This window comes from Plecotus auritus, assembly GCF_963455305.1.
Source record: "Plecotus auritus genome assembly, chromosome: X".
Taxonomy (NCBI): Eukaryota; Metazoa; Chordata; class Mammalia; order Chiroptera; family Vespertilionidae; genus Plecotus; species Plecotus auritus.
Genome location: NC_137784.1, coordinates 131,951,561 through 131,971,820, shown reverse-complemented (window position 1 = coordinate 131,971,820; position 20,260 = coordinate 131,951,561). Strand labels below are relative to the sequence as shown.

The 20,260-nt window shown below is 57.2% G+C and overlaps 2 protein-coding genes across 2 annotated transcripts in view; one reads left to right on the top strand and one right to left on the bottom strand.

Annotated features, from left to right (window-relative positions):
• Positions 1-821: 821 nt before the first annotated feature.
• SLC6A8 (solute carrier family 6 member 8) lies at positions 822-9,759 on the bottom strand. Its single transcript, XM_080653271.1, has 13 exons — positions 9,362-9,759; positions 7,590-7,721; positions 6,262-6,511; positions 5,642-5,774; positions 4,541-4,675; positions 4,354-4,457; positions 4,138-4,262; positions 3,481-3,593; positions 3,257-3,394; positions 3,076-3,178; positions 2,884-2,984; positions 2,638-2,808; positions 822-2,284 (listed from the first exon to the last, which is right to left on the bottom strand). Exons 1-13 carry the CDS (start codon positions 9,621-9,623, stop codon positions 2,144-2,146), a joined length of 1,908 nt encoding a protein of 635 aa, XP_080509397.1. The 5' UTR covers positions 9,624-9,759; the 3' UTR covers positions 822-2,143.
• Positions 9,198-20,260, top strand: part of PNCK (pregnancy up-regulated nonubiquitous CaM kinase) — a 25,232-nt gene continuing 14,169 nt past the window's right edge. Inside the window, exon 1 of the mRNA XM_080653279.1 lies at positions 9,198-9,475. Within this exon, the coding sequence (XP_080509405.1) occupies positions 9,436-9,475 (40 nt within the window). The 5' untranslated portion in view covers positions 9,198-9,435. The remainder of the gene's footprint in view (positions 9,476-20,260) is intronic.

The window sequence follows — 20,260 nt, the reverse complement described above, 5'->3', positions numbered from 1 at the left end:
CTCTGAGTGTCCCAGAGCCCCAGGGCTCAGTGCTCAGGCCGCCTCCCTCTGCACCCACTCCTGCTGCCCTGGCTGAGCTCATCCAGGCTCAGGGCTTTCCGGGCTGTCTTTATGTGCTGAGAACTTCCTAAGCTCTCTCTTCAGTTCAGACTTTCCAGAGCTCCAGTCTTCTTGTCCAACTGCTGTCTAGAGGTCTCTAGTCAGATGACACCACAATCCCCTTCAAACCTCCTCGTCTCCCTGGCACAGGGCCTGGCAATGCCACCCTTCACGGTGCTCACGCTCAATTTCTTGAGGCCTTCTTGACTCCTCTCAACCCTGCATCCTGGTGGTCCACAAGCCCTGTTTCCTGCCTTGCAAACTGGTCTCTGATCCACACTTCTTCCCTCCACTGCTGGTGTCCTGGTCCAGTGATCTCCACCTTTCCCGGCCTCTGCTGCAACCTCATCTCTCCACCTCGCCTGCCCCTTGCCGCCTGCATCTTGGAGAGTCATGTGTTCAGTGTGGCATTTGGGCAACCTTTGGAAAATCTACACCCGTGACTTCCCACCCACTGTCCGTGACCTCACACCCACTTGCCCTGCTTGGTGTGTGCCTCTGTCGCATACTATTATCCTTTCTCCCCAAGTGTGTCAGCTCCTTGGGGGAAAGGCTTTCTGCCAGCTTCCTTTCCTGCTCTAGTCCCAGTTCCTGGAAGAGTCGGGTATCGAGACCCCCCAGAACAAATACTTGCCCAAGGAAACAGCTCGAGGTGGGGAGGCCTCCCCTGTACCTCCAGTCCCACCCCCATTGTCCAGACAAGCAGAACAGGAGCCAGCTTTGGAAAATGACATGTTTTTATTGCTATGTTTGCAGTGGCTTTTAGCACAGTAAGAATGTCCCCGCTGGCCCCCCGCCCTCGCCTAGTCCCTCCCCTCTGGCTGATGTCAGGGTGTGGGGGAAGTCTTTCTAGGGTCCACTCGGCTGTCCCGGGATTAGATATGACACAGACGTGGGTTAAGTAAAGCTGCTACGTGGAAGACTTGAGACGTGAAAAGTGCATCAGCTTTAAGCTCGCAGGCGGGAGCCAAGCCTGGATCTCTTCCCTGGCTAGTGCCCACCTCAGATCCCTGCAGTCTGCCCAGCCCAGCCCAGGGGGCAGGGTGTGGGTAAGGTTGAGCATGCCAGGTGAGCAGCCCCGTTCCTGGGACAGAACACCACACCTACTCACCCCCATGAGTTGTGGGCAGAGGGATATCGTGGGGACACCCCTCGAGGCCCCTGCTGTGCACTTTTCCATCTCAGCCTGGGGCCGGGGACCGCACATGCATACCCACACGACAGACTCGCACAGCTTGAAGCTCTTGTTTTGCCTATGAAAATTAGATCTATAAATTCACACTCCTTGGCTGGGGCAGAGGAATTAAGGAGGGGCTGAAAGGACAGGGAGTGGCAAGGAGAGGGACCTTGGGGCTGTTTTCTCTTTAGAAATATACAAGCAGAAATCTCTCTCCTCAAGTTTTTATAAAATGTGCAAAATACAAGCCTCATTTGCCCACAGGCACAGTGTACACCTGGTTTTCCCCTTTGCTAAGAGATAGAGATCTATATGTGCCCTACATACTCACGCACACATGCACTCATACACAAGCTCACACAATTGATATTGGTGGCAATTGGCGCAGGAACCAGAAGGTTCCATTGCTGGCTGGCTCTCTAAGCTTCTAGAATAGGGATGGGGAGAGGGGTCTAGCCCAGTTGAAATACTCACTGTGGTTCCGCTGCCCCTCTCCTCCCTCCCCTTTCCTGTTCTGTTCCCTAAGCTGCCACTGCTGCCTCTGGGGTGAGGAGCCACCCACGGGTGTGTTGGACAGGCAGCAGGCACTAGGGGGAGGGCAGGCGGTAGGGCCTGGGAAGCGGCGTGGGCACCAGCTTGGTTGGTGGGGGGAGGCATCTATTTTTGGTGGGTTGTGGTATTTTTGGCATTTTATTAAAAATGGAAAAAGTTATTTTAGTTACAAGCACTCAGTGCTTCCTCCCCTCCCCCCCCCAGGCAGACCCCAAAAGTGTCAGGGAAAGGCAAGCCCCCTGGAGGGGTTGGAGGCGCTAAAGCAGGGGCTGCTATGGCTACAAGAGGGAGAGCTGGCACTGGGAGCCGGCCCTGTCACATGACGCTCTCTACCACCACCACCTTGCTGCTCTCGGCCACTGGGGTCAGGGTGGTCAGGCCCCTGACCTCCAAGTCCTGAGCTCTGTACTCCAAGTGGTGGAGGCCCCAGACGGGCTGTGTCAGGTGCTGCCAGCGCTGCAGGAGAAAGGGACATGGTGAGCCCCTGGGGAGGGGCACCTGCTTGTCCTTGGCCTCTTTCCACTACCACCACCTGCCACCAACTCAGGGCCCAGGGCTGCTCCTCCCGGGACACTGACCAGGCACTACTCCCTGCACCAGGGAGACAGGGTTGTGTGGCTGAGAATGGAAGCTAGGGACAGGCCTCCTCCCCCTACCATGACCCTGATAGCCAGTGTCCCTTTCATCCAGCTGGCCCAGAGGCTTCTGGTACAGTGACCCATCCTGGGGGTGGGGGGCGGGGGGACCAGATAATCTGGAGGTAAGGATTTGACCCAAATATAAGGGAGGGGCGGTGTTGAGGAACTGACCTCAGACATGGTCCCCTTGGCCGTGAGGAGGCGGCCCAGCACGTGGAGGGGCACACACAGCATGGAGGAGAGCGCTAGGCCCCAGCCCATGGCCTCGCCCCACCACGGGTACACGTAGGTGTTGTTGTAGACCAGTGGCTCGGAGTACACAGCGTTGAAAATAAAGATGCCCTGTGGAGAGAATCTGCAATTAGCCAGTGGCCTGAGGTGCCCTGCCCCATCCAGTCCAGCCTTCCTGGCCCTTACCATGCAGACCAGCGGGGTGAAGAAGGACCAGCACCATTTCATCCAGGGGCAAGGCCGGTACCCAATCATGCAGGCCACGTCGTCCATGAAGCGGTCAGCTCCTGGGATGGGGTGAGGTGGGACAGCTAGAGCTGTAGACCCACCACGCCTGCTCCATGCCACAGCCCCTCTTGCCCCTCGGCCCAGACCTACCATATACCCAGGCGACCACCACGCACTCCCAGAAGGCCTGCCAGAGCAGGGTCGTGCCACTGGCCGAGTAGTAGTCAAACAGCTGGAAGACGTACATCCCACCCTGGGGACAGAGCCAGGTCAGGGCAGGTGGCAGATGGCAGCCAGGGGACAGAGGCAACCCTTACCCTGCCCCACTTACATCAGTCACCATGGAGAGGTCGATGACAAAGCAGAGAGCACAGCAGAGGGCCACGGAGATCTCCCTTTGGAAACGGAAGTAGTAGGCGGGCGGGAGGAGGTCCAGCAGGCCTGTGATGAAGCCTTCCACACCTACAAACTGTGGCCAGGTGCTCAGGCCACGGCCCTTGCCCACCTGCCAGCCCCTCCCCCTCCTACCCCCTCTGTCCTGTTCCCCCTGCAAACCTGGCTGTCAAGGCCCAGCAGCAGCAGCATGAAGAAGAATAGGGCAGCCCAGAGTGGGGCCACGGGCATCAGTGTGACGGCCCGGGGGTAAGCGATGAAGGCCAGGCCAGGCCCTAAGAGGGAAAGAGGCAGGATGTAGATACCTGCGGGTTATGCCCACTTCCTGTCCCCGACCCCTGCTCCGTGGTACCAAGACTGCAGACACTAGGGCCAAGGGCCTTTCCCCTCATGTCAAGGCACTGCTGAACGGCTTGAGCCCTCTGTGGGTGTGCCACCCAGGGGCAAGAAGGCTCCTGAGGGCCCTCGGCAGACCGCCCATAGGAGGGGGGTATCTGGTTTTGGCTTCTGGTTACCTTTGACCTGGGAAAGGCCTTCCTTTCCCTCTGCAACACTGGCAAATATGAGACCATACCCAGAGGCCCCCAGGGATGGATGGTCTGGAACTCAAGGCTCCAGGTGGCCAGGCCCATTAAGCTGACTGGAACAGCTGTGCCTTGCAGTTGCTCATACAGGCCTGCCCAGAGCAATGTGACGACGTTTAAAAAAATTTTTAAATTTTCCCAGAATGTAGATTTGTATGTGCATTCATGCACACGGTAGGTATGTTAGGACAGCAGCCTCTGTTCGAGAGGCCAGGCTGGGGCCTAGGGTCTTTACCTGACTCTGCCACCTTGGAGATGTGCACGCCCTGCTCTGCAGCCATGAAACCCAGGATGGAGAAGACCACGAAGCCAGCGAAAAAGCTGGTCCCGCTGTTGATGAGTGCAAGGATGATGGCGTCCCTGGGGACACGGGGAACCACAGGAGCTGGTTAGACTGCCTGCTTGCTGCCCATGGGCAGGCAGGGCAGGGGAGCGGGGCAGAGGTCCTTACTTATAGCAGTTGTTGTTGAAGCGATTGTAGCTGCCGAGAGCCGTGAGGGCCCCTAGGCCAATGGCATAAGAGAAGAAAATCTGGGTCCCGGCATCTATCCATACCTAGATACGGGCCAAGGCAGAGTAGGTGTGAGGGGCCCTGTTGGGCTGGCCCCCTGGTCTCCCTCCCTCTACCTCCACCTCACCTGAGGGGACCCCAGCTTCGACCAGTCAGGCTTGAGATAGTAGATGATGCCATCCAAGGCGCCAGGCAGCAGCACTCCACGTACCAGCAGCACCACAAGGACCACGTAGGGGAACGTAGCGGTGAAGTACACGATCTGGGGGGCCATGATGCTCAGAGGGGCCCAGCAGCACCCACCTCCCCCTTCGAGGCCCCTGGCCTGAGCAGCCTGAGCCGGGCAGGCCACGGTCCCCCCCCCACTGGACAGTGTGTTCAGAGGTAAGGAATGAGGCCAGCCAGCAGCCCCCCCTTAAACTCCCCAGAGCCATGGCTCCTTCCAAAGGAAGCCAGGTGCTTGGCTGCGCATTAGCAGCCCCATGGCAAGCGCAGGTCGGCCGCAGAGGGAGGGGAGAGGCAGGGCCCTCCCTGGGCAGAGAGTGGGACAGCAGCCTGGAGGCAGGTCCAGGTCATCCTCTGCAGAGAGGCAGGGTCCTCGGTAGCTGGGATTAGAAGGGGGCCAGCCAGAGACGGGCAAGAGTGAGAAAGACGGCAAAGGCCTCTGCCTTCCATCCAAGTGGGACCGCCAGCTCGGGAAGCGGCTGCTCTTCAGACCCTGCTGGGGAACGAGCCAGCCCTCCAGGGACCTGGCCATGTCCCACAGCCCTCGGCACACTGTCTTATTATGCGCCTGTTCACACATTTGTCTCCCGAACTGACAGCGAGCTTCTGGGGAAGGCATGTGTCTAGACTCGACCCTGGGCCAGACAGGCAGGCAAGAGAGCCATACAGCAGGTCCACCCAGACTGTCCAAAGAGACTCAGGTGGTGAGTGAGGAATAGAGAGGAACGAGGAAGGAGGGAGGGGACGGGGATGCCCAACACAGGGGAAGGACAGCTGCTGCCTGCGCTTCTCCCCCTCAAGGGGGAAGGCTGCTAGACCTGGATTTGGAGGGTGGGGTGGGGATCACGTGGCTTGGACTGAAGTACCTGCCTCCTCCTCAGGCCTAGGCCCTGGCCCAGTCACCTCCTATTGCAACAGTGGTTCCTGGCAGAGATGCGCCCCCTAGGCAGTGCTGCCCCCCAGCCCTGCCATCACCCCCAGCCCTGCCCGCCTCCAGCTGTACCTTTCCTGTTGACTTGACCCCCTTCCAGACACAGAAGTAGACCAGCACCCAGCAGGCCAGCAGACACAGGGTCACCTCCCAGTTGAGGGCACCTGGCACCTCCAGTCCCCTGGAGAGCCGCAAGACTTTGTTCCTGGGGAGGCAGAGCCCACGAGGGCTGTGTGAGCAGCGGGCAGAGCCACTGGGAGCTGTCCCAGGGCTGGTGCTCCCGCTCCTGCAGCCCTTGTGTCCAGCTGGTCCCTCCTGAGCACCTGGGTGGGGCCTGGGCCCAAGCCTGTCACGTGGAGACAACACAGTATGTGTGCCTGGAGCCCGGGAGCCCCTGGACAGAGGTGGTGGGGCTAGTGGCTACCCCAGCACACACAGCGGTACTTCCCCCTCCCCTTGTCAGGCACCACGGAGTGACAGCACCCCAAGTGAGAAATGGTGCTGAAAAAACAAGGTCCATCCAGCCCGGCTCGCGCAGGGACTGCCTGGGGGTCCCCCAAGGGCAGGCAGGGCCCAGGAGTGACTCCGGCTGGGAATCCCCCCAGGGCCTGGCCCCACCCAACCCACGCAGATTCGGTGTGGAGCCCAGAGAGAGGCGCAGGCTGGGCCTGGTCCAGAGGCGCCTGACTTACTCCCAGAACTCGATGACAGGGGACCGGCGGTCAGCAAGCTGGTCACATGTGAGGTTGGCCAGGCTGGCATTGGCACAGTCTTCATGGTGGAAGATCTCCACACATTCGGGAGTGTTCCAGGTATGGCCGCACGTGGCCCAGGGCAGCGTGGTGGTGAAGGACTTCACCAGGTAGTAGAAGCCCCAGGCCAGCACCATGATGTAGTAGGTGTTGCAATAGAAGACGATCACCATAGAGGCGTAGCCCAGGCCTAGGAGGACGGCAGTTTCTGTGCAGGCTTCCCACCACCCCATAACATCCTGACATCCTGCTCCCTGCATCCACCTTCCACCCCCTCCCCACCTTCCATCCCATTACGTCCTTCTCTGTCATGCTCCAGACAGAGCCCCATGGACTATCCCTTGCGTAAGCGTCCCAATGCTGGGCTAACTCCCCAGTCTGTCCCTGGCCCCAAAGCCCCTGCTCCTTGCCTCACCTGCATTCTCCCCAGACCTCTGCTCCTGCCCCATCTGCGCATTAAGTCCTGTTGATTTCCTAGTCTCACACACCTGCCTCTTCTCTTGGGCCTCACTGTCTCCACCTGCTTCGCCGCCTCCCCCCCACCGCCCCCGGCCCCGACTGCCGTGGCCCACAGTACTCAGCAACTTGGAGTGGAGGGGGGGCTTTCTGGTGACCTGGGGTTTTCCTCCTCAAGGGGGAAGGCTGCTAGACCTGGATTTGGAGGGTGACTATCTCACACACCCTCTCAGCAGGCAGACACAGCTAGTCACTTCACCTCTCCGTGTCCCAGCCTCCTCAAAGACAGTAATAGTGAAACCTACCTGCTAGGGCCCAGAGAGATGATGGGGACACTGCCACCCACGCACAGAAGGGGCTATAAGGTGACCTTTGCCATTATTAGTTCTTCCATTCAGACCCTGAACTTTCAATGGTTCCCATCCAAGCCCTTAACCTGGCCCTCTGGCCTTGGAGAGCTGGCCCCAGGCCGCTTCTCCCACGGTGGTTTCTTGCACCAGCCGCCCTCCACTCAGCCCCAGTGAGCCAAGTGAGCTTAGCCGAGTGTGTTCGCAGCCCTGCTGGGCCTGCCCATTCTCTCCCTGGTGGACAGGCCCAATCCCCTCTCTAGCCCTTAGCCTGCCCAAGGTCACATGGTGGTCTGCATGGTGTCCAGCTTTCCCTCATATCTTGGGGGGTCATCAATGGGCCCCAGGCCTGGTGCTCAGACAGGATGCGATTTCTCAAGTGGGTGCCAGCCTTGTCCCAGCAGTGGGACAGGGAAAGAGTAGCCGAGGGAAAGGGCAGAGAGGGGCTGGCCCAGGGCTGCTCACCTTTGAACAGGGGGCAGATGTTCCAGACGTTGATGCTGCCGGCCTTCATGAACTGGCCCAGCGAGATCTCCAAGAAGAAAATGGGGATTCCTCCAATCAGGGCGATCAGGATGTAGGGAATAAGAAACACACCTGAGGGAGGACACACAGGCCAGGGGCTTGACCCAAACTCCATGACCAGACTGTGGAGGCTTTCGGCCAATCCAGCTTCCAGCTCCACCGCAGCCCCATCATAACTTCCCACTGGGTGAATCAGTGCAGCGGGTGGCCACTGACTCAGAGGCCCCAGGTGAACAGTCCTGGGGGGGGGGGTTGGATTGTTGAGGGGGGGCTGTGGCTCAGCTCCCTGGACTGAGGGGGTGCCCTAAGCCTACAAGGCTTCTGCCTCTATGGTCACCAAGGGCGACCTAATGGTTATGGAGGACACATGTGCTTGCACACACAAGCCATCCCTCGTGTCACAGTTCCTTGTTTGCCAGGCGATACAGGAAGGAAAGGCGGCGAGGGCATGTTCGTGCCTGTGTGTATGTGCGCCATGGCTGGCACTCAAGCCTGGGGGCCTGCCTGGCTTGGGTGAGGGCAGGGAGCCCTGCCTTCCCTGTACCCACACACTGGCTTACAAGTGGGAAGGTCCAGGGAAGACAATGGGCGGGTGGCAGTCCTCTGCCAGTGTGTGTGTGTGTGTGTGTGTGTGTGTGTGTGAGTGTGTGTGTATGTAGGGGGGATGTCTGAAAATGTCAGTGAGCAAGGACAGAGGGAGACATCGTGGGGGAGGCCACCTGGCTCTGGAGGCAGCATGCAGGGCAGGGCCGGAGACTACAGGCCAGGGGTGGGGGTGCAGGGAGCTGGGTCCCAGTAGCCCCTGGGCACTCCCTCCTGCACAGGCCCCCTACCCTTGGCCCTGGCCCAGCTCTCTCCACTACTCCGAAGCTGGGCTTCACTGCAGCTTGCCTGACTCTTGGTTCCAGCATCCTTCTTGTGTGTGACCTTGGGCAAAGGCCTTCATTCTTCTAGGCCTCAGTTTCCCACCCATCACCCAGTCACCGTGGCTTCCCACCAAGCCCGGTGCTGTTTTGCAGTCGCAGGACATGCGTGCCCATCGCTGTTGCTAAGCTGGGCTGGGGCGGGCAAGCAGGCATGGGGTGTGCATGCAGTGTGTCCAGCGGCGGCGCCAGGCAGCCCAGGCCGCAGGCTTCCCATGCCTGGCTCAGGCACCCAGTGTTCCAGGCCCAGTCTAGAGGGGAGGGTAGAGAGGGGAGGGTTGGGAAGAGAGGGGCAGAGAAGAGAGGGGAAGGGAAGGGAGGGGAAGGGAGGGGAGAGGAAAAGATGGAAGGGGGAGGGACAGAGTGGCCCATTGTGTATGTGTGTGTTCGTGTGTGCACACGTGGGGGGCCCACACAATGTGCCACTTGTGTGCCTGACCAGTGGAGGCAGCCAGGGCTCCTCACCTCTGGGAGCCCCCCCGCCTGGGGCAGGCCTCGCCTTCCCACCTCAGTGGCCAATCCCTGAACGCAAGGAGTACGAGGGCAGCCCCACGGCTTGGGCCAGAGGCGCGCCAGCCCCCTCCCCCCACACGCTGCCAGGCACATGACTGGCCAGGGGGTGGACGCTGCCAGGCTGGGCCACCGAATGGCAACGGCCGGCGAGGGGCGGCCCCTGGCCCCCGACTGCCCCAGGGGCCCTCCCCACCCTCTGGACTTCGCCCGTGCGCCCCGAAGGGGCGGGTGGCGGGCGGGGGAGGGTTGGTGGCGCGAAGGAGCGGGGGCGCTCACCTCCGCCGTTCTTGTAGCACAGGTAGGGGAAGCGCCACACGTTGCCCAGGCCCACGGCGAAGCCCACGCACGACATGATGAAGTCCATCTGGCGGGTCCAGGTCTCGCGTGGAGGTACGGCTAGGCGGCCGCCAGGCGCCCCTAGGCCGACGGGGCCATCGCCCTTGGCCGGGGCCCCGTCGGGCATGGGCGCGATCAGCGGACCCTTCTTGTCGTCTCCGGACACGCTGTAGATGCCGTTCTCGGCGTTCTTCTTCGCCATGGTCCCAGCGGGTGGCGCGGCCGGGCCGGGGGACGGGTGGCGGGGGGCACCGGCGGCTTGGGGGCCCCGAAGGCGCGGGCCGGCCGGGGGCGGCCGGGCCGGAGTCGGGGCGGCGGGCGGGCGGGCGGCGGGTGGGGTGCGGGGGTACGGGCGGCGCGGTCAGAAGCAGTCCACGAAGCACTTGAAAGTGAGCCTGAAGAATCTCATGTGTGTCGGGGGCCCGGGGGCGCGCGGGCGGCGGCGGGGCCGGCCGGGCGGCGGCGGCGGCTCCCGAGGCTCCTGCCCGCGATTCGGGCGGCGGTGGCGACTCCCGAGGCTTCTGCCCGCGCGCGATTCGGGCGGCGGCGACGGCGGCTCGCCCGGCCCGAGGCTCAGCCTAGCGGGGCACGGGCGGCATCGGGCGCCCACTGTCTGCAAGCTGCGGCCGGAGCATGGGCTTGCGGCCCGCGCCCCCCGCCCCGGCCCGGGCCCGCACGACTGTCTGTCTCGCCGGCGGCTCCTGCTCTGGCGGCTCCGGCTCCGGCGGCAGCGGCGGCGCGGGCGCACTCGCCCCTCCTTCCCGGCGGCGGCGGCTCCAGCCGCTCTCCGGGCCTCGGTGGGTTCAGTGACTCGCCACCGCGCTCCGACTGTCCCTCTCCTCGCCCTGACCGGCTGCTGCTTAAGAACCGACTCCGGGGTGATGTCACTGTCGCCCCACCCCCCACGACTGGGCTGCTCCCCCTCCCCCTCCTCCGTCCCTCCCTCCCGCCCTCCCCGTCACTCCGCCCACCTCCTCCCGCCCTCCTCCCGAGGAGGAGACGCGGCTTCAGCGGGAAGCAGGATGGCTGCTACCTGAGGCACCGTCAGCACCTCATCCGAGGCCCAACCGCCCCTGTCCCCAGGGTCACCTGGGCCTACCCCTGCCCAGATCGCCACTCCTAACCTGCCCTTCCCGGTGCTAGAAGAGCCGCTTCCCTGGCTGCCCTCCAGCCATCCTTATCCTCCTTTCTCCTCCTCCCCCTCCTTTCTCCTTCTCTCTGACTCCCATCCAGTGGCTGGGGCGATGTTGGGTACCAGAGGGGAGGCGGGGTGCTTGGGCCTCCTGAAGGGCTGGGCCCAGCTGGCCACAAGGGAAAGGTTGGGATGGGGAAGTCTGCCTCCAGGTGTGCTGTGAGGCTTTGTCACAGGCACCACCCTGCCTCCTCCTGGCATCAGCCCTTCCCAAGGGGTGCAGCCCTGGAAGCCAGAGCTCAGGGTCCCAGCGTTTGGGGTGACAGGTCTCTATGAGTCTTTTAAGGGGGCAGAGGGGAGCCCATCTGGCTGAGGTGCAAAGCTACATTTTGTCACCAAGGTGGAGGGTGGTAGGGACCCCTCCTGCCCCCATCCCTGCGGGAGACTCAGGTAGGAATCGGGTAAGGCTGCCCCCTGGTGCTAGTGGGTGCACAGACCCCCTCAGAGGACTCAGTTGGAGGTTCCCAGCTCCCCACTCTTGAGACGCCTCTCCCCCGGGGACCTCGCCTCGAGCCTCCCAGGCAAGAGCAAGGTTGTTCAGCTGCCTCTCCGGTAGCAGCTGAGCAGCCTGTTTGGAATTTTCGGGGCCAAGAGCAGTCATGGGGTGGGGAAGGAAGGGATCATTGTCCTGGTCGGGTATGTGAAGTGTGCTCCCCCACCAACCCTCCACAAGTCCCAGGCTCACTGTGGTCCCCAGATGGCTCATCCCATTAAGCTAAACCCTCAGCCATCCGGTGGCTCTAAGAAGTAAAGCAGTTCCGGCTGGAGCCAGATTGAGCCTGCTAGGTGAGGGAGGGGCAGCATCTCCACCCAGGCTGGCTGGAGGAGCCTTAAGTGGCAGGTGGGGGAGATGGGAGGGATTGAGGGGGGCTTGGAGACCCTCGAGCTGTTAGGGTCGCTCTACTCATCAGAAGACCCCAACTTGAGCCTTCTCTGGCCCAGCCTGGGACTGAAGCTGGTTTGGAGATAAAGAGGCAATAGGGAAGTAGGTGACCCATAGATGGCCTGGGGAAGCTGGCCCCACAGTGAGGGCTGCTTCAGTGGAGGGGCAAGGACAGAGGCCAGACAGTGCAGGGAGAAACAGGGGGAAGTGGGGCCGCGTCTGGGTGCAGGCGACTCAAGATCACGCTTGTCCAAGGAGCTTGTGGAGAGAGAAAGCCGTGGCTGAAGAAGGACGTGGGCCAGCCCATGGTGCTTTGGGGAAGTGGCCACAGCTTCCGGGAGGGTGAGGGCGCCACGGTGAAAAGAGCAAGGCGGAGCAGCCTGAGAAGGACTGAGGGAGCCAAGGGTGGGGCCCTCCATCGCTCTACTGGGACGGGAGGCAGGTCCCAAGGCTGGTGGCAGGACCTTGAGGGAGTAGCCACCTGTGGCTGCCACTGCCTCTGTGGGGTCAGAGGCTGAGAGGGAGGTGGCTGGGCCGGAGTGGCTGCTGACAATGGGCTTGTGTGAGCTCAGGGACTCCTGTGGCCGAGGCTCTCACTGCTTCAGGGATTGCTGCCTTCAAAGGGTGTCTCCATATATTATTCATTTAAAAAACAAGAAATGAAAAGTTATACGGGTGAAATTGAATGACAGGGTACAACAATGTGGACAACATATTGTGGCTTGCGTGTAAGACTCATTGTTGGCATAGAATTTAACTTAGTGGTGGAGTATATGCCTTCTATGTAATAGGTTACCAATTCCACTTGTAGAATTTCCACTGCCATTGTTGAGGGATGCTAGCACTAAATCAGTATTTGCAAATTTGCTAGATTTCGTTTTATTCAGGTCAATTAAAGTGGCATGAACTATGAAAAAGAAAAAAGAAAAAAAGGGTGTCTCTAGATGTTGATGCATGGGGCTCCTCATCTGGAGGGGGGGGGTGCAACGGGCTGCCAGACCAGACAGTGCCACGCCCCTCCCCTCTCCTTCCCCCAGTCTTCCTCAAGCAGGCAATGTCACCACTCCTCTGGTCACCACTCCTCGAGGCCCATGTGCTGTATGCTTCTCCTAGCTAGCAGCACACCTCTGACCAGTCCCTCCCCACCCGCTCTTTGCCTTCACACTGCAGCTCAAGCTCAATTCCTCTCTATGGCTGCAAGATTGGGCACCAGCACTGGCCCATGGGCCCCCCAACACTGAAAAGCAGCTGCTTCCCAAGCTGTCCTCTCTTCTCTTGGCCCTGGTGGGGGCCCACTGCCTGGGGCACCTCTTCTTTGCTGACTGCCCTCTGGTCCTGTAGGACTCAGCTCAGCTGCCACACGTTCCAGGAGGCTAGAGAGGAAGGCAAGGGAACCCTCTGACCCGAGCCCGCCCTGGCGCCCAGCCAGGGCAGCTGGGCTTGTGTGGTGCTCGAAGTCCAAGAACCCATCCTCTCAGGCCAGATAATTAGGCCAGAGTCTCCCCAAGGGGGAGCTGGGGGCCACAATGCTGGCTCCTGGTGTGTGGACGCCCGCAGACTGTGTGAGCGTCCAAGCCACAGTGTTCCCAGGGCAGTTGCCGTGGCCTGCTGGGCACCTGAGCGGAACAAAGGCAATGGGGCGTTTCCAGCCCTCGCGTTCTTGGTGTCCTCAGGGCTTCAGTGAGGAGTACCTTGCCCCCACCCACCGCCCAGCAGCTGCTGGGGAGGACGCCTCAGGACCCCAGCTAAGGGCCTGTCCCTGCCAGCCCCGTCTAAGCCTCTGCCTGTTTTGCCAGTCCTTGTGTTCATGGCCCTGTGAGGCTGGTTCTGGAGCAGGTGCGGGAGGGGGTGAGATACTTGCCCAGCCCCCAAGGAGGAGCGTAACCCCCTGTCCTCAGTGTGGGCTGTGTTCCCCAGGCAGCAGCCATGGTGGGCAGCTTTTCAAAGGCTGGTGGGGGTGGGGGTGGAGTAAGCCCAGGAGGAGGGTGAGGGGAGGAGGGAGCACTGGAAGGAGGGCTCCCATTGTCCAGGGAGGTCTGAGAATTGGACCCAGTGTCCGTTGCCACTGGGGCTACAGGCCCCACCGAATGGACCACAGAATCAGGCTGGGTGGGAGGGTGCCCTGCCCTGGGGCAATGGGTTAGCCCCACCAGGACCTGGGCGGCTGGAGGGTGTGGGGCGCCTCCTCTGCTGCGGGCTGCCGGCTCTAGGAGCTTTGCAATTAGAATTAGCTGGGAACAAAGGGAAGGCTGCCATCCACCTTGAAGGGCTTTGTGCTTCCCACAGCCAGCTAGGGGAGGATGGCGCCAGGCCGGCCACAAGCCTGGGGTCCAGGAGGGGGAACCTGACCCCCGCCCCTGCACAGCATCCTTGTTCACTGCTGAGCTTCTCCACACACACCCCTGAGAGGATTTGTAAATTCCTTTTTATGTTGCAAATAAACTTTTATTTCGAAATAGCTTCAGATATACAGATAGACGGCAGCTATAGCAGTGAGTTCCCACACTCCCACACCTACCATTTGACATTGGTCTGGTACATTTGTCACAATAATCAACTTTGTACATTGTGATTAACTCAAGTCTGTAGTCTTATTCAGAGTCCCTTGGCTTTCCCATCAGGTCCGTTTTCTGTCCCAGGATCCCACACTGCATTAGTCATGTCTCCTCACACTCCTCTTGGCTGTGACTGTCCTCTCAGATGGGGGACTGTTTCTCAGGGTTTGTCTGCTGTTTCTGTCCTGAGTAGACAGAATGGCTATTGAGAAGAGGACCGCAGCCTGGCCGACATGGCTCAGTGGTTGAGTGTTGACCTATGAATCAGGAGGTCACGGTTCAATTCCTGGTCAGGGCACATGCCTGGTTGTGGGCATGGTTCCCCATGTAGGGCGTGCAGGAGACAGCCGATCAGCGATTCTCTCTCATCATTGATGTTTCTAGCTCTCTCTCCCTCTCCCTGAAATCAATAAAAACAGATTTTTTCAAAAATATATTTTATTGATTTTTTACAGAGAGGAAAGGAGAGGGATAGAGAGTTAGAAACATCGATGAGAGAGAAACGTCAATCAGCTGCCTCCTGCACTCCTCCTACTGGGGATGTGCCCACAACCAAGGTACGTGCCCTTGACCGGAATTGAACCCGGGACCTTTCAGTCCGCAGGCTGACGCTCTATCCACTGAGCCAAACCGGTTTTGGCAAAACAGATTTTTTAAAAAGAGAGAGAAGAGGACCGCGGAGGTGAAGCACCCTTCCCATCACATCCTAGCAAAGCTCCATGCGCTCAGCAGGACTTAACCTCTCTCCACGTCAACCCTGGTCACCTGGCTGAGGTTGCGTTTGTACATCAGGTGTCTCCACATTCAATGTAATCTCCCCCCCCCCACCCCGCCTTGGATTGTGTCCTCTTTGGACCAAAATGTACTTTGCACCAAAGTATACTTGAGGACAGGAGGCTATGCTCCCCCTTGGGGGTTGGGGAAGGATCTTCATAAATTATTTGGAATTGCCCAGCTGGTGTGGCTCAGAGGTTGAGCATCGAACTATGAACCTCCCTCCTTCTCTCTTCCTCTCTGAAATCAATAGAAACATATTTAAACAATTATTTGGAGGCCGACTAGCATGCTCTGTGGTTGAGCATAGACCTATGAACCAGGAGGTCACGGTTTGATTTCCAGTCAGGGCACATGCCCAGGTTGCAGGCTCAATCCCCAGTGGAGGGCGTGCAGGAGGCAGCTGGTCATTGATTCTCTCTCATCATTGATGTTTCTATCTCTCCCTCTCTGAAATCAATAAAAATATATTTTAAAAAGTTCTTTGGAATTATCTGCACAGAGCGTGTCTCTTTTCCCCTATTTATTTATTATTTAATTATTTATTTATAACTGGATATTTATTTTATACTTTTGGTTATAATCCAATACTACTCTATTTATTTTGTTGCTTAAATTGTTCCTGCATTAGGCAATGGGAGCTTTCAGTTGGTTCTTGTGTCCCTTTGTCATCCTCCATCACTGTGTGTGTGTGTGTGTGTGTGTGAGAGAGAGAGAGAGAGAGAGAGAGAGAGAGAGAGAGAGAGAGAGACAGAGACAGAGACAGAGACAGAGAGAGGGCAAGGGAATACTTCTTTTTTTTTTTTTAAAAAAAAATATATTTTATTGATATTTTACAGAGAGGAAGGGAGAGGGATAGAGAGCTAGAAACATCGATGAGAGAGAAACATCGATCAGCTGCCTCCTGCACACCCCCCACTGGGGATGTGCCCGCAACCACAGTACATGCCCTTGACCGGAATCGAACCTGGGACCCTTGAGTCCGCAGGCCGACGCTCTATCCACTGAGCCAAACCGGTTTCGGCAAGGGGGAATACTTCTTTATGGCACTACAGTGTTGTCCAGGCTCATCGTGACTATTTTCTGCCCCAGCCACAGAATCAGCCATTTTTCCAAGGAGCCCTTTATTGGAGAACTGGTGTCCCGGTGCACCGATTTGTGCACATTGAAAGGAAATTAATTAGAAGAAATATTTTAATATCACTATTTGCCCTTTCTCTATAATAGAAGTGTCAACCAAATTCATGATCAACAATGACAGATCAAAACACACGTGTGTGATTGGCACCAGCGAGAGCTTTATATATATTGTGCATGCGTGAGTCAACGTAGCCTTTTATAGATATAGAATAAACTTGCTTAATTAGACCTGCTTTCTGATTTAGCTAAACCTTTTCCAGCCCAGTGAAGCATCTCAACTTCTCTTTCAGGTAATTGTCAGCAACACAGCAGTAAATATCAACACAAAGCAGATTATTCTTGTAGATCACGCAGGGAGAACAAAGGGTAAAATATTTAACTGCAGCAGTGTTTGAGTATTTTCTGCTCAGTGAGAAAACCTGAAGTCATTTTCAAGGTCCACCATTTCTTCTTTTCAGCTGGGTCAAGTTTCTAAGCTTTCTAAATCTCCATTTTCCGGCTAATGAAAAGAAAATAGGATTCTACCAAATCTCCTATCTACCTATTCTAGGACTTCTGTGAGGACCAAATGAGATGAGGCATGGAAAACGCTTCAGAGACATTTGGTTACAGTGTAAAGTGTTTCCACCTGGTGTTCCTGGGATGAAGAAACTGCAAGGAGGCTAATCGTTGCTAGGGAGAGGAAGCCAGCTGTTGCTACATGACATCATTACCCAGACAGCAGAGGGAAGAACACTTAGCATAATATATATATATATATATATATACACACACACACACACACACACACACACACACACACACACACTAGAGGCCCGGTGCATGAAATTCATGCACGGGCGTGTGTGTGTCCCTCATCCCAGCCTGCACCCTCTCCAATCTGGGACCCCTCGAGGGATGTCCTAAATGGGCAGTCGGACATCCCTCTCACAATTCAGGACTGCTGGCTCCCAACTGCTCGCCTGCCTGCCTTCTTGATGGCCCCTAACCACTTCTGCCTGCCAGCCTGATCACCCCTTAACCACTCCCCTGCCAGCCTGATTGATGCCTAACTACTCCCCTACCAGCGTGTTTGCCCCTAACCTCCCTCCCCTGCAGACCTGGTCACTTCTAACTGCCCTCCCCTGCAGGCCTCGTCACCCCTAACTGCCCTCCCCTGCATGCCTGGTCCCCCCCAACTGCTCTCCCCTGCAGGCCTGGGTCCCCCCCCAACTGCCCTTCCCTGCAGGCCCGGTCGCCCCCAACTTCCCTCCTCTGCCAGCCTGGTCACCCCTAACTGCCCTCCCCTTCAGGCTTGATTGCCCACAACTGTCCTCCCTTGCATGCCTGGTCCCTTCCAACTGCCCTCCCCTGCTGGCCTGATCGCCCACAACTGCCCTCCCTTATAGACCTGCTCCCTCCCAACTGCCTTCCCCTGCTGGCCATCTTGTGGTGGCCATCTTGTGTCCACATGGGGGCAGTCATCTTTGACCACATGGGGGCAGCCATCTTGTGTATTGGAGTGATGGTCAATTTGCATATTATTCTTTTATTAGATAGGATTAGATAGGATAGAGGCCTGGTGCACCGGTGGAGGCCAGCTGGTTTCCCCTGAAGGGTGTCCAGATCAGGGTGGGGGTTCCCTTGGGGCATGGGGCAGCCTGGGCGAGGGGCCTGTGGTGGTTTGCAGGCTGGCCACGCCCCCCAGTGACTCAAGCGGAGGCCCTGGTATCTGGGATTTATTTATCTTCTATAATTAAAACTTTGTAGCCTTGAGCAGAGCCAAGCCTCCTGCTCGCTCCGTGGCCACAGCCATTTTTGTTGGGATTTATTTATCTTCTATAATTGAAACTTTGTAGCCTTAAGCAGAGGCCAAGGCAGGTCAGGGCTGCGGAAACTTGGCTTCCTCCATCACTGGCGGCAACTCAAGCCTCCTGCTCTCTCCAGCTCTGTGGCTGCCACCATTTTTGTTGGGATTTATTTATCTTCTATAATTGAAACTTTGTAGCCTTAAGCGGAGGCCAGGGCAGGCGGAAAGCTTGGCTTCCTCCATTGCCGGGGAAACCCAAGCCTCCTGCTCTCTCCGTGGCTGCAGCCATCTTGGTTGGGTTAATTTGCATACTCACTCCTGATTGGCTGGTGGGCGTGGCTTGTGGGTGTGGCAGAGGTACGGTCAATTTGAATATTACTCTTTTATTAGATAGGAGATTTTATATATATATGTATATATATATATATATATATACACACACACACACACACACACACACACACACACACACTAGAGGCCCAGTGCATGAAATTCGTGCACAGGGGTGGGGGGTCTCCTCAGCCCAGCCTGTATCCTCTCCAATCCGGAACCCCTCGGGTAGGGTCCCTAGGCCTGGCCTGAGATAAGGGCCTATTGTGGCTTTCCTTCCCTGGGCTGCAGGCAGCTGGCCCCACCCCCACCGCTGCCACTGCTTGCCATCCGTGTAGTGCTGCCCCCTGCCCCTGCCACCGGTGGCCTCCCTCTGCTGGCAACAGGCTGGGGTTCAATGGCTTGGCTGGCCTGGGCCTCCCTCTGTCTTTTCTGGGGGGCAGGGCCAGCCCTGTGAGGGGCCATCTGCCTACCTGATCACCCCTAACCGCTAGTCTGCCTGCCTGATTGCCCCTATCCGCTTGCCTGGGGGCGGGGCCAGAACTGACTTCTGGTGGGTCAGCCTCCGGTTGTTACTGGTCGTTACAACCCAGGTTTTTTATATAGTAGGACAGTGGTCGGCAAACTGTGGCTCGCGAGCCATATGGGGCTCACGAGCCACGGTTTGCCGCTCTGTTGACTAATGAGTTTGCTGACCACTGACCTAGACTCTCGATTCCAATAATTACAGGCTATTGTTGTTCCTTGTGATTAAGCCCCTATCCCAGTGGTCAGCAAACTCATTAGTCAATAGAGCAGCAAACTGGGTGTACCTCCCCTCGCTTTTCTGTCTCTTCCCACTTCAACAGTGAAAATCATGAGCCGCAGTTTGCCAACCACTGTATTAGGATATGGTGCTGGAAACTGAGGTGTGGGCTCTAGTGTGCTCATTGCTACTGGAGTATCATTGCTGTAGGCCCTCTCAGCCGACAGTACAAGGAAATATATGTGTAAACTGACTTATGCACATACACATATCTATAAACATATATATATATATATACACACACACACACACACACACACGCTGAGTGGCCAGATTATTTTGATCTCTGAATGCATAATAACCTGGCCACTCAGTATATATATTAGAGGCCCAGTGCATGAATTTGTGCATGGGTGGGGTCAGGCCAGCCTGGCCAGGGGGAGGGGACATGGGCGGTTGGCTGGCCTGCCTGCTGGTCAAACTCCTGGTAGAGGGGACAATTTGCATATTAGCCTTTTATTATATAGGATATACACTAAGTGGCCAGATTATTATGCGTTCAGAGATCATAATAATCTGGCCACTCAGTGTGTGTGTGTGTGTGTGTGTGTGTGTGTGTATTTGTATGTATATACACATAATATGGAGATACAGATGCATAGATCTAAAAACATATATACATATCACATAGATACAGATGTATATGTCTATAAACCTATATATACATACTATGTAGATGCATCTGTATCTATACTAAGGTAAATATAGGTTCATACTGATGTCTCCAACTCTGATCCATCACCACATGGGTCATTCTAGTACCTCCCCTCACTTGTCTGTCCCTTCCCACTTCAGTGAAAAACCTGGCTCCCACCATCTGCCTTAATCCTCTAGTTCCAGCGCACCTGCAGGGTGGTTTCAGCCTCGTTAACACTTGCCCCCTCCGGGATCAACCTTGTCAACTAGAGTGCAGTGTGCACTGCGGGCCCTTTTGCCTCAGGTCTTACAGGCTCCACTCATTTCCATTGGGACTTAATCAGCCCCTTTCCCCGACCCCCTTCAGGGAGATGAGTTTGTACATTTGTCACACACGTAGATTCTTTGGTCACAGTCCACATTCCTTCCCGGGATCCCCAACCTCCTGAAAAATTATTTTCAAGCTTGCATATTTTAGATTTGCTCTTTCTGCTGTACAGTTCTCTGGGTTTTGACATATGCAGAGAGTCAGGAAATCAGCATTACAGGATCATACAGAGTAGTTTCATGGCCCGAATCACCCTGGGCTTCCCTTAGTCAGACGCTACCTCCACAAACCCCTGGAAACCACTGATCTGTTACTGTCTCAATAGATTTGCTTTTTCTGAAATGTCATATACATGGAATCATACAATATGTAGCCTTTTTTAGACTGGCTTTTTTCACTTAGCAATA

Bases quoted from the DNA above. Each gene is read 5' to 3' on its own strand.
- SLC6A8 (XM_080653271.1), bottom strand. From the start codon at position 9,623: ATGGCGAAGAAGAACGCCGAGAACGGCATCTACAGCGTGTCCGGAGAC. The intron at 6,512-7,589 runs GTGAGCAGCCCT...CCGTCCTCCTAG, and splicing joins CATCTGCCCCCTGTTCAAAG to GCCTGGGCTACGCCTCTATG. The intron at 4,458-4,540 runs GTGAGGTGGAGG...GCCCGTATCTAG, and splicing joins CGAAGCTGGGGTCCCCTCAG to GTATGGATAGATGCCGGGAC.